Here is a 12481-nt window from a genome sequence, read left to right on the forward strand (position 1 = left end):
ATAAAGACAGACGAAATGCTGCAAAGCATTTCACCTGGCATGCTAACGATTCTGCCAGCTCATCACCTTATTAATAATAATGGTTTCAAATTTTGCCACAAGGGCAGTGATTTTAAGGAGGAGGGGATGAATTGATTACATTGACCCCAGTGTTCAACTGGTACTTATTTTATCAACCCCGAATGGATGAAAGGCAAAGTCAACCTTGGTGGAATTTGAACTCAGAACATAAAGACAGACGAAATGCTGCAAAGCATTTCACCTGGCATGCTAACGATTCTGCCAGCTCACCACCTTAATAATAACAATAATAATCCTTTTTACTATAGGCACAAGGCCTGATATTGGTGGGAGGGAGATAGTTGATTACATTGATCCCCCAGTACTCAACTGGTACTTAATTTATCGACCCTGAAAGGATAAAAAGCAAAGCCGACATTGGCAGAATTTGAACTCGGAACGTAGCAGCAGACAAAATACTGCTAAGCATTTCTGCTAGCTCACCATCTTAATAATAATAATAAGAATAATACAAATGATAAACTCTAACAAACCTCTGTCAACAATTTTCTCCACCATGTGTTCATTCCCCTGGGCTTCTTCTAGTTTTGCTGCAGTAATCCAGATTTGTCTGTCCGTTGGGATATTTTCACGTGCTTTATTCAACACTTTACGGGCATTCTCATAAGTTTCCAGCCGGGCGAGAGCCAACCACAACTAGAAAAATCGAAATAAATCAGATTTCATCAAAGAATTTAGATGAGAGTGAATTTCAGTTTAATATGTACTCTAACATGCTACCATCTTTCTGCCATTACTGACTTTATTTCAATTAATTTTGAAATTAGAAATGAATTGGGTAAAATAACTTTGTCAATATTAATCTGGTGTCTGAAACATCATCATCATCGTTTAACGTCCACTTTCCATGCTAGCATGGGTTGGACGATTTGACTGAGGACTAGTGAAACCAGATGGCTACACCAGGCTCCAATCTGATTTGGCAGAGTTTCTACAGCTGGATGCCCTTCCTAACGCCAACCACTCCAAGAGTGTAGTGGGTGCTTTTACGTGCCACCGGCACGAAGGCCAGTCAGGCGGTACTGGCAACGGCCATGCTCAAAATGGTGTATTTTACGTGCCACCTGCACAGGAGCCAGTCCAGTGGCACTGACAACGACCTCACTTGAATGTCTTTACACTTGCCACCAGCACAAGTCCCAGGAAGGCGACACTGGGCACAGGTGCCATCACGATTTCACTTAATTAATATGGTATTTTGAAGAACAATTTTAAAATAGATCACTTTGTAAAGCACTTTGTAACACTGAACCAGGACTGGTCTCAGGTGGACTGGTATAAAGAGTAAAGTGTTAGTGCCAGGTAAAAAGCACTTGTATTATGCCTGGAGTAAAAACGTGTAGCATATGTTAATTTAATTTTCGCTTTCATTCAAGATGACGGAATGCTTTGAGCAGAGATCATAAACCCATGTCTCATCACCAATGATAATGGTCTTCATGAAATCTGGGTGTTGTTTGCACAGTCCAACATCTCCCAAGCAATTTCCATGTGGAGTTGCTTCTGCTGCTCCACCAGCACCTTGGGGATGAATTTCACCGACACACTCTACATCCACATATCCTCTGATAAAATGGAATACACTGATCCTGTGCTTATTCCCACTTATTCTTACACTAGTCCAGTCTCCTAGCTATAAAATGTACTACAAAAACTTACTTCAACGCTGGTGGGGCAACATTCAACAGCTCGACTCAACATGATACGTGCATCATCAACATCTTCAAGCTCCACTGCAGCCTTCCAAAGACGGACAGAATTTGGAATTTGTTCCAAGGCTGAAATATAAAAGAATAAAAGAGTCATTAGATAAAGCAAAGCTCGGTTGCAGATTTATATTTACAGTGCCGTATCGGTAAGTTACTGGTTTAATTTGCATTTTATGGTAACCATCCAGTAATTTCTAATGACTTTGGGCAAAGCATGAATGCCACAAATTTGCCTTTCTATTCTCTAATAATGTTTAGCTAACATGTTGGCACTCCGTCGCTTACGATGTCGAGGGTTCCAGTTGATCCGATCAACGGAACAGCCTGCTCGTGAAATTAACGTGTAAGTGGCTGAGCACTCCACAGACACGTGTATCCTTAACATAGTTCTCGGGGATATTCAGCGTGACACAGAGTGTGACAAGGCTGACCCTTTGAATTACAGGCACAACAGAAACAGGAAGAGTGAGAGAGAGTTTTGGTGAAAGAGTACAGCAGGGTTCGCCACCATCCCCTGCAGAATTTGAACTGAATACATAAAGAGAGGAAGAAATGCTATTCAGCATTTCTATCAATGTGCAAATGATTTTGCCAGCTCATCACCTTTTGTTTCCAGTACCAATGTTTCCCAAGCACTCCCCATCTCAGTACTAACTAGGCTCAATGTCACTAAACTCTGGTGATCCAGTGAGAACCGATGTTTTCAATGCGATATGGCCATAAACGTTGATACAAATACACAACAAAAGCACTCAGAGAGCGCAAACCTCCGCCAAGGCAACACCAACATCCTCTCAACGATTAGCCAGAGATGATTTTTTAAATGAGAATATCTGAAATAAACTCGACAGCTCTCACAAACGAGAATACTGAAAATGAACCTGACCGCTCTCAAAAATTAAGTAAAAAAACAGGAAAAATAATCCAGAATCCTTGTCCAGTAACAGATTGATCCCAAAATCTAATCAATTCGTGCCAGTCATGAGGTCAAACATCCCTGAAAGTTTCATCTGAATTCATCCAGTGGGTCTTGAGATATCTTGCCCATGGACAACCAAACAAACAAACACAATTGAAAACAATACCTCTGCCATAATGAAGGTGGAGGTAAAAAAAACATAATAAAAACAATAGACATAAATGAAATAGAAGAATAGAAATGTAAACAAGTACCTTTCCTAAAAACTCTCTTCTTAGCTTTTAATTCAGTTTCCAGATCTGAAGCTTTAATGAAAAGTCTGACAGACAGGGGCAACTGACGAACTGCTTGAGCCACTACGGCCTTGGCTTGGTCACCAGGCTAGAAAAACAATAAACAAGGTCAAAGAAGAGTTTAAGTTTAAAGATATATCATCATCATCATTTAGCATTTCTATTCCATGCTGGCATGGGTTAGATGGTTTGATAGGAACTGACAGGCTAAAGGACTGTGGTGAGGTCCAAGGCCTGTTTTGGCATGATTTCAACAGCTGCATGGAAGGAGTGAAACATGGGCATTGAATGCAGGAGATGAACAGGCACAGGTGTGGCTGTTTGATAAGAAGCTTGCTTCCTAACCACATGGTTCCTGGTTCAGTCCCACTGCACGGCACTTCGGCAAGTGTCTTCTACTATAACCTCGGGCTGAACAAAGCCTTGTGAGTGGATTTGGTAGACGAAAACTGAAAGAAGCTTGTCCTATATATATGTATGTATGTTTGTGTGTCTGTGTTTGTCCCCCCACCATCACTTGACAACCGATGGTGGTGTGTTTACGTCCCTGTAACTTAGCGGTTCGGCAAAAGAGACCAATAGAATAAGTACTAGGCTTACAAAGAATAAGTCCTAGGCTTGATTTGCTCGACTAAAGGCGGTGCTCCAGCATGGCTGCAGTCAAATGACTGAAACAAGTAAAAGATCTCCTAAAGTTTATTTTTTATTTTTGCGAAAAAAGTGCGTAAATTACACGGGATTTTATGGTACATTAACAATCAATCCCAAATAGATTACCATTAGTCTGGCAGCTTCTAGCCATACATCTTCACTCTTGGGACATTCTTCACATCCTTTCATGATAAGATTCCTGGCTGCCTGCACTTTTCCAGTGACTTCTTCCAAACGTGCTGAGGCAATCCAAGCTAGAAGAGAATCAATAACATGTGTTAGAGTTAGTTCCACTATCTGACAAATATGGGACTTAAAAGAGTGATCTTAATATATCTGTTTGTGTAATATACAAATGAATTAGTTTGGCTCGTTGCTTTACATGTAATTTTTCTATTTGCATGGACGAGATGGTTTTAGCCATTGCAAGGTGAGATAAGAATGTGAAACCTGATTTCTGATCAATCAGGCAAACTAGAGGTAGAACAGAACACGGTTGTATGCCTTGTTCAGCAGTAAAGGGTAAAGACTCCCTTTGGTCATGAATGGACATGGGATTGCATCTAGAAAGTTTCCCTCTGAGGCACAAGTCGCCCATATATACCAGACTCTCCTCTCCAAGCTGCCAATGTTGTCCAAGGGAAAGGCAAAAGCTTGGCACCAGTGACATCGCAACACATTTCTACAGTTGAGTGAACTGGGGTAACATGAAATAAAATGTCTTGCTCAAGAACACAACACAGCCCAGTCCGGGAATCGAACTCATTACCTTATGATTGTGAACCTGATGCTCTTACCACTGAGCTATGCGGCTTCATGACACAGTACAATACAGAGTATGATACGAAGCTAGTCATGTAGCAATTTTAACCGGTGTACCTGTTCTCTACTGACCATTGGGCTGATCCACAAGGTCGTTTGTATAACTGAATTTACCATACATTCATAGAAACATCGACAAGAAGAGTACAGTGAACTTGATGTGGAGAATGGAAAATCCAACATTTTGGATGGCATTCTTTTTCAGGGAAAATTCAACAGGAGTGAAATTCAAGAGAGACAACAGGTACAATTCTGTTGTCTCTCATCAATTTCATTCTCGTCAACCTTTTACACTGTCCCTGGCAAGTACACTGTACGTTTTTGTTGATTTTACTGAATAAAACAAGTCTTGCTTATGCAGACCAACACCAGTCTCTCTGGAGTCTGTTTGACTGACCATACATATATATCCAAGTTTGAGTAGAACTACATTTAACTTAGAGGAATCTACATTTACCATCATGAACCCAAAGTACTGATAATGATATTTTTGGCTGAATAAATATGAGCAAAAATCATAACACAAGTGCAATGATATGTGCATTTCATCATCATTTAATGTGTTTTCCATGCTGGCATGGGTTGGATAGCTTGATAGGAGCTGGCAAGCTGGAGGCCGGCACCAAGCTCCAGTCATGTTTTGGCATAATTTCTATGACTAGTTGCCCTTCCTAACACCAACCACTTTACAAAGTGTACTGGGTGCTTCTTATGAGGCGCCAGTACGAGCGGTTTTCACATGGTGCCAGCACAGATGCTTTTTATGCGGCACCAGCATGGGTGCTTTTTCACATGGTGCCAGCACAGGTGCTTTTCACAAATAATAAAATCATATTCAAAAGAAGTTAACTAGTTTCTTACCTGGTGGATGCTTGGGGTTTGTCTCTCTGACAGATTTTAGCAGCAACCGAGCTTTCTTAACATCACTGTAAAGTATAATGATCTCAATATTAGAACAGAAGAATTTCACAATATCATGATGCATTCTAAATAAGTAATTGTTATTGTTCAGAGTGCAGGTCAAGAGGTGAAAAGCTTTGTAAAGCACTGGGTTGTGCATTGGAACTACACAGATTTACCATCCTTTCCAAAACACATTATGCTAAGTCTGTACTTGTAGCAACATCCAACTCTTGTAGACAGAGAAAATCAGATTTTCCTTTCTCTTAAATCTCTGTGCAAGCTCAAACAACTCTTACCTCTTTAAGTTCAATGATTTATTTCTCCTTACAGTCTGAAAATGAGAGACTGAACTGTCTAGCTCTTTAGCTAATAAGTACTTTGTGAATAAACATTTCTCAATGCTTCAATTTTATCAAAACATCTTGAAACAAATACAGAATAATAAATATGGTTTAAGATAAGGTAAAAAATAATTTTACTCAGTTGAGAATATAATACATAACTTTTTAATACAATATGAACAGCTAAAAATTGGCAGTATGGTATGGTTGAAAACAATTTGTACAAGTTTACATGGCAAATGCTACAGCAAGTAGCTTATGCACCTTCTCGGCTTACAACCACAAAAAATAAGGAAATAAAAAATAAATTAAAAAATCGATTTTCAGATGCTGGGTAGCTGTCTGTATGATAACTATGGCAGCATCTGGCAACGCAGACCCAGGCATCCACAGCCTGCCACTATCTCTCACTCAGTCACTTTCAAGTATCAGTCGTGCTTGAATGAAAATAATGTTGAAAAATATAAATCCGACATATGACCAGATTGACTTACGAGCTGTCAATCAAAACGGAACTCAGTCGTAAGTCGAGGAGGATGTGTATAAACTGCCCTGGTGTGAACAATTTTTACAGATTTTCTTTTCTATATTACCTGGGTACCACTGGAAATGTTGCAGAGAAAAGTATATTTCAAAAATCTATTTCTATCTTACCAGAGGTGATAAGGAAAGATAAGCAGTGACATGGCCTATTTCTTTCAAAATTTGGATGGAGGCTTTAAAAGTTTGGTGACATTTACAGCAGAGCATCTGTCACTTCATTTGTTTATTCTTTTACCTGTTTCAGTCACTGGACTGTGAGACTGTGACTATAAACCCTGAGCAGGGAGGGTAACTTTATACTAGGAGAATAAGGAGAGTTGTAAGGTATGATAAGGTAAAGTTACCTTCTCAAGTCACACCGACTCATAAGGGCTGGTTTCCTGGTTTCATGGTATATATATTCCCCACCTGCTTTGTTGCAGGATTACTCATTTTTGCCAGCTGAGTGGACTGGAGCAACGTGAAATGAAGTGTTTTGCTCAAGAACACAATGCATTGCCTGGTCCAGGAATTGAAACCACAGTCTTATGATCATGAGTCTAATACTCTTAACAACTAAGCCATGTGCTTCCAATATAAGGTATGATGGAAAGGGTCAGATAACAAGTTTCTTGTTGCGGAGGAGTGACATGACTACTCTTATTTTAAAAGAGAATATAGGGACGGGGTTGGGGGTGGAATTGGAAAGTGATATAAATTACAGACAAATAAAAAAAATAAAACAAAAGTAGTCCTTACTTGATATCTCCACCATGAGAGGGTAGCATAGACTGGAGGTCAGTTAAGTAACCTTTGGGGTCAACAACAGTCTGACCACTCACTGAATCTGATACCTGGAAAAAAATGGCGAGACAGTCAAAAAAGTCATTATATAACAAAAACTATATTGCCATAACAATATTAATGAATATGGAAATCTGAATAAAATCATAAAACAAACACCTATGTAAAGACAGACGAAATGCTGATATGCATTGTACTTGGTGTGCTAACAATTCTGTTAGCTCGCTGCCTTAATAATAATAATAATAATAATAATAATAATAGTAGTAGTAGTAGTAGTAGTAGTAGTAGTAGTAGTAGTAGTAACAATAATAACAACAACAACAGCAATAATAATAATAATAATAATAATAATAATAATAATCATCCTTTCTACTTAAGGCACAAGGCCTGAAATTTTGGGGGAGGGGATAAGTGAATCACATTGACCCCAGTGTTTCCACTGGTACTTAATTTATTGACCCTAAAAGGATGAAAGACAAAGTTGACCCTGGGGTAATTTGAACTCAGAATGTAGCGATGGATGAAATACCACTAAGCATTTCGTCCAGTGTGCTAACGATTCTGCCAGCTCACTGCCATAATAATAATAATAATAATAATAATAATAATAATAATAATAATAATAATAATAATAGTAGTAGTAACAACAAAAAATATGATTACTGACCTGGGTTAATTTAATATCCATCAGGGTGTTACGGGCTTGACCGATTTTTTTCATATCAATGTCACCGCTAGGAGTTGAAAAGCCTGGTGACATGGCATCACTAAATGGTGTGTCAAGGCCGGCATATTGCTGGAAAGAAAGAGTGAAATGTTAGTTAACAAATGATATATAAAGATAGATGTGGCTGTGTGTAAAAAGCTTGCTTCCCAACCATTTGGTTTCAGGTTCAGGTCCCACTGCATGACATCTTGGGCAAGTGTCTTCTCCTAAGGACCTATGGCCAACGAAAGCCTTGTGAATGGATTTGGTAAACAGAAACTGAAAGAAGCCCATCGTGTATGTGTGTATGTGTGCATCTTTTGTTTTGATATTGCGTGACTGTTGTGAATGAGTATTTCCAGACTATTTCAAACACTCACAGAATGTTTCCAGTATTCTGTGAGAACATGTCTGGCCATAGGGAAATATGACCTCTCTTGAATTAGGTGAGGGTTGGAAACAAGAAGGGCATTTGTCCAGAGAAAATCTGCCTCAATAAAATCTATTCAACCAATGCAAGCAAGGAAAAATGGACAGCAAAATGATGATGGTGATCATGATGGCTTTAATGGAGGAAGAGGGGTACAGAGAAGAAGGTGAAAGGTTAAAGGAGACAGAAGACAAGGAAGACAGAATGAGGATGAAAGTCAGAGTGGGATAACTGGAAGTTAGAAAGTATTGAATATTTACCTGTTGCATAGCATCAACTGATGTGTTTGATGTCGTAGAGGATGCAGCATCTGCTAATAAACTGTCTGGTAATGGTGTAAACCTGTGATGAAATTGAAAGGATAACATAAGTGGATATGTAAATATCTGCAATTGTCATTGGTATACTCTTACTCTTTTTACTCTTTTACTTGTTTCAGTCATTTGACTGTGGCCATGCTGGAGCACCGCCTTTAGTCGAGCAAATCGACCCCAGGACTTATTCTTTGTAAGCCTAGTACTTATTCTATTGGTCTCTTTTGCCAAACTGCTAAGTTACGGGGACATAAACACACCAGCATCGGTTGTCAAGCGATGTTGGTGGGGACAAACACAGACACACAAATACATACATACATATATGTGTGCTTTTTAAGCACAGAGCAATACCTATGCATACTTAGTAAGTTTTCATGGTCTTGATCATACTGTCTAGAGTGAACAGACACACCAAATTAGTGAGGACTGTTTAGTCTTATGGGGTACAAGGGAACCTCACTAGCATTGGTGCCCAGTACACTGTGTAAAGTGACAGATGAAAAAAAGCAGAGACACCACAGAATTAGGAGAACCCTTTGGTTTTGTCAAGGATATAGCAACTCTCTAGTGCTGGTGCCATGAAAAAAGTACACAGTGCATTCTGTAAACTGGTTGGTGTTAAGAAGGGTATCCAGATGTAGAAGCCAGGCCCAAAATATTGAATGTACAAGTGAAACATGATCCCCTGACATGTCTAAGAGGTCAGTGTCTTTGAATAAGAACTAACTGGGACTATGATAACCCATCCAAGCCATGCTATCGTGGAAAGTAGGCATATAATGTGGACAATGATGATGGTGGTGGTGATAATGATTTTGATGATGACAATGATAGTGAATACTTACTTGTCTGCTCTTGGGTTTCGCTGTCGTTTGTTTCTAGCATCACCAACTTCAGGTAGATTCATCCAGTCATCGTAGCTAACACTGGCCAATTCTCTCTGAAAACACAAACATTTTGTTCAGTCGACACATCAATTATGGCAGGAAAAACTTTAAATACATTCCTAACAGTAATTTGGTGAACACTGCATTGCCTACAGTGGTTTGGTGAACACAAGATGGACCACAGTGGATTGCTCAACATCACAGGGAATAAAGTATTCTGCCAGTTTACCTTGAGATCAGAGAACTGCTGTTGGATTTTCGGTCGCTCCTGACGGTACCGCTCCAATTCAGCACGCAGCTTTTGCTCACGCCGCTCTTTCCGTTTCTCATCCATCCGTTTATCGATTGCATCATATATTGCATCTGCTTCTTCATCATCTTTATCATACGGATCTTTGCTGCACAAACTGCCGCCATAACCAGCAAACTGACCAAAGACAAGAACCACATTTCATTTAACACACATCATACTTATTTTTATAGCTGTCATTCAGACCAATCTTTTTTTATAAATTAGATTTTAGCAGAGAGAGAAAGGTGGGGGACAGAGAGATAGGAGAAGGGAGGAGGAAGGAGAGATAGAAAGATAAATTGAGAGAGAGAGAGAGAGAGAGAGAGAGTAACCATAGTCTTTACAGGTCTTCCTAAGAATGTGATATTAATATGACTGATGTTCTTCATTTATATGTTTATGTTTTGTAACAGCAGTCACCTAGAACTGTGTCTATAGCCAAGATATTTCACTTTACAAAATTATACGAAGAAAATTAAACTATTGTATAGTAATAGTGTTCATCCACTTCCTACATCGGTGGACTTTACCTAAATACAATTCATATTCTTTCAATGCAAGGCCCACTTAACTGATTGACTTTCTATCAGTAACCCTCTGCCTGTCCAAATCATTTTCCTAAGTTTGTCCCAAACATTCATGTTTGTTTTCAGACTTTTAGTTAGCTCTTGTTTCATACATTCAAAATAATATACAGCTTTCATATCATAAGTCCTAAGTTACTCTGGTGGTTGAATAAAAAAAAAAATGGGAATCTGTATCATATTTGATGCATGGACAACAGAAAAATATGTCCTGTATGTCACATGAGATACACAGGCATATATGATGTTTATATTAATGCAAGGTTATACATTTATAGTGGGTGAATACAGACAAAGGACTGGTATTTGTTTTACCAATTCTTGTGGGATGAAAATAAAATCAAACTTCCATAAGATTTGAATCCAAAATTACTGTTTCTCAGACATTTTAAATATCTGGACAAAAAGACAAGGAAATATTAAAAAGATATAAAAAGACAAAAACATAATCAATGGAAATAAAATACCTCATCATAATTTGCATCATTCAAATCTTCATCATCATCATCATCTTTATCATCTTTCTTCTTTTTATTGGGTGGTGCATGGCGATCATCGCTAAATAAACAAACGAAAGAAGATTGTTGTTAAATATTTTCATTCTTAGTATGATGAAGCAAAGAAAAGTGTTTAATCATCATCATCATCCTTTTAATGTCCACTTTTCCATGTTTACAGGGGTCAGATGGAGTTTGTTGAGGCAGATTTTCATCAACTAGATGTCCTTCTTGTCAAGCCTTACCTGTTTCCAAGGAAGGGAGTATTTCCCATGACCAAATGCTTTGTGGAAGATTGGAAATGAAGGACACCACTTGCATGAGAGTGACATTCATTGAACAGCTATCATGCAACATCAAGACAAAGAGACAATAACACACACACACACACAATAGGCTTCTTGTAGTTTCTATCAGTTAAATCTGCCCATAAGGCTTTGGTCAGCCTGGGGCTATAATAGAAGACACTCACCCAAGGTTCCATGTTGTGGGACTGAACCTAAAATCATGTGGTAGAGAATCAAACTTCTTACGGCACATGCACGCCTGACTATAAATATTTATTGAACTTTTAAAATTAAATAGATCATACTAAACAGAGTGAGACAAAGTTAAAAGCAAATGTATTAAAGTTAGAATTAAAAATATTCTTTTCCACTCTCGGCACAAGGCCTGAAATTTTGGGGGAGGGGGCCAGTTGATTAGGTATGCAACTGGTACTTAATTTATCAACCCCGAAAGGATGAAAGGCAAAGTCAACCTTGGCAGAATTTGAGCTCAGAGTATAAAGACAGATGAAATACCGCTATGCATTTCACCCGGCATGCTAACATTTCTGCCAGCTCACCGCCTTTAGAATTAAAAAAATATTAAAATTAAAACCAGCTTGTTTGTTGTTTTAGATCCATAAATGATGGATGGTTCTTTTGACTACTTAACAGTCAAGAAGGAGTGAAGACTGTTTTCTTTAATCAGGCCAACTGAGTTACATTGCTTGGGGACATATTATTGTCATTATCATTCATCATTCAACATTCATGTTCTATTCTGGCATGGATTGAACAGTTTGACAGGACTGAATGAGCAAAAGGACTGCATCGTGCTCTGTTGTCTGTTTCAGCATGGTTTCTACAGCTGGATGCCCTTCATAATGCTAACCACTTTAAAGCATGTATTGGGTACTTTATTTTCATACCACTAGCACCAGTGAGGTCGGCATGCAGCTTGCATGACTATAAACCCCAAGGGAGTAGCTTTACACTGGGAGATGAAGGGTTAAGGTATGGGAGATTAACACCAGCACGATCTTCACTAGGGGGTTAGAGTTTTAGGGTCAGGGTTAGGGTTAGTGTTAACACCCGCACGATCTTCACTAGGGTGTCAGGGTTAGGGTTTTAAGGTTAGTTTTATGGTTAGGGTTTAGGGTTACGGTTAGGGTTAGGGCTACGGTTAGGGTTTGGGACGGAATTCCCTAACCCTAACATCCTAGTGAAAATCGTGCGTGAGTTAATCTGAAAATTTACCGGAATTTGTTACATTTACGAAACATAGTAGGAAAAAAAAAGATATTTTAGACATTTAAACTGAATACTCACGAAATGTCATCTGCATCTCGAGCTGGACCAATATCAGAACGAGTAGTAAATCCAGTCGCACTGTGGAACGAAAAGCAAAGAAAAATTGTCAATACCATAATAGCAAGAAAAAAAAAAAAAACACA

General features: G+C 38.8%; 1 protein-coding gene across 1 annotated transcript in view; it reads right to left on the minus strand.

Moving 5' to 3' along the window:
* The window catches only part of LOC106876317 (pre-mRNA-processing factor 6), a 29719-nt gene that overhangs the window by 16438 nt on the left and 800 nt on the right, over nucleotides 1-12481 (minus strand). The window contains exons 2-13 of the mRNA XM_014924816.2: nucleotides 12357-12416; nucleotides 10732-10822; nucleotides 9618-9815; nucleotides 9347-9441; nucleotides 8445-8526; nucleotides 7716-7844; nucleotides 7001-7095; nucleotides 5337-5401; nucleotides 3780-3907; nucleotides 2964-3090; nucleotides 1741-1859; nucleotides 555-717 (exon numbers count right to left, since the gene is read on the minus strand). Of these exons, the coding sequence (XP_014780302.1) occupies nucleotides 555-717; nucleotides 1741-1859; nucleotides 2964-3090; nucleotides 3780-3907; nucleotides 5337-5401; nucleotides 7001-7095; nucleotides 7716-7844; nucleotides 8445-8526; nucleotides 9347-9441; nucleotides 9618-9815; nucleotides 10732-10822; nucleotides 12357-12416 (1352 nt within the window). The remainder of the gene's footprint in view (nucleotides 1-554; nucleotides 718-1740; nucleotides 1860-2963; nucleotides 3091-3779; nucleotides 3908-5336; nucleotides 5402-7000; nucleotides 7096-7715; nucleotides 7845-8444; nucleotides 8527-9346; nucleotides 9442-9617; nucleotides 9816-10731; nucleotides 10823-12356; nucleotides 12417-12481) is intronic.

Source organism: Octopus bimaculoides, chromosome 4 (assembly GCF_001194135.2).
Source record: "Octopus bimaculoides isolate UCB-OBI-ISO-001 chromosome 4, ASM119413v2, whole genome shotgun sequence".
Classification (NCBI taxonomy): Eukaryota; Metazoa; Mollusca; class Cephalopoda; order Octopoda; family Octopodidae; genus Octopus; species Octopus bimaculoides.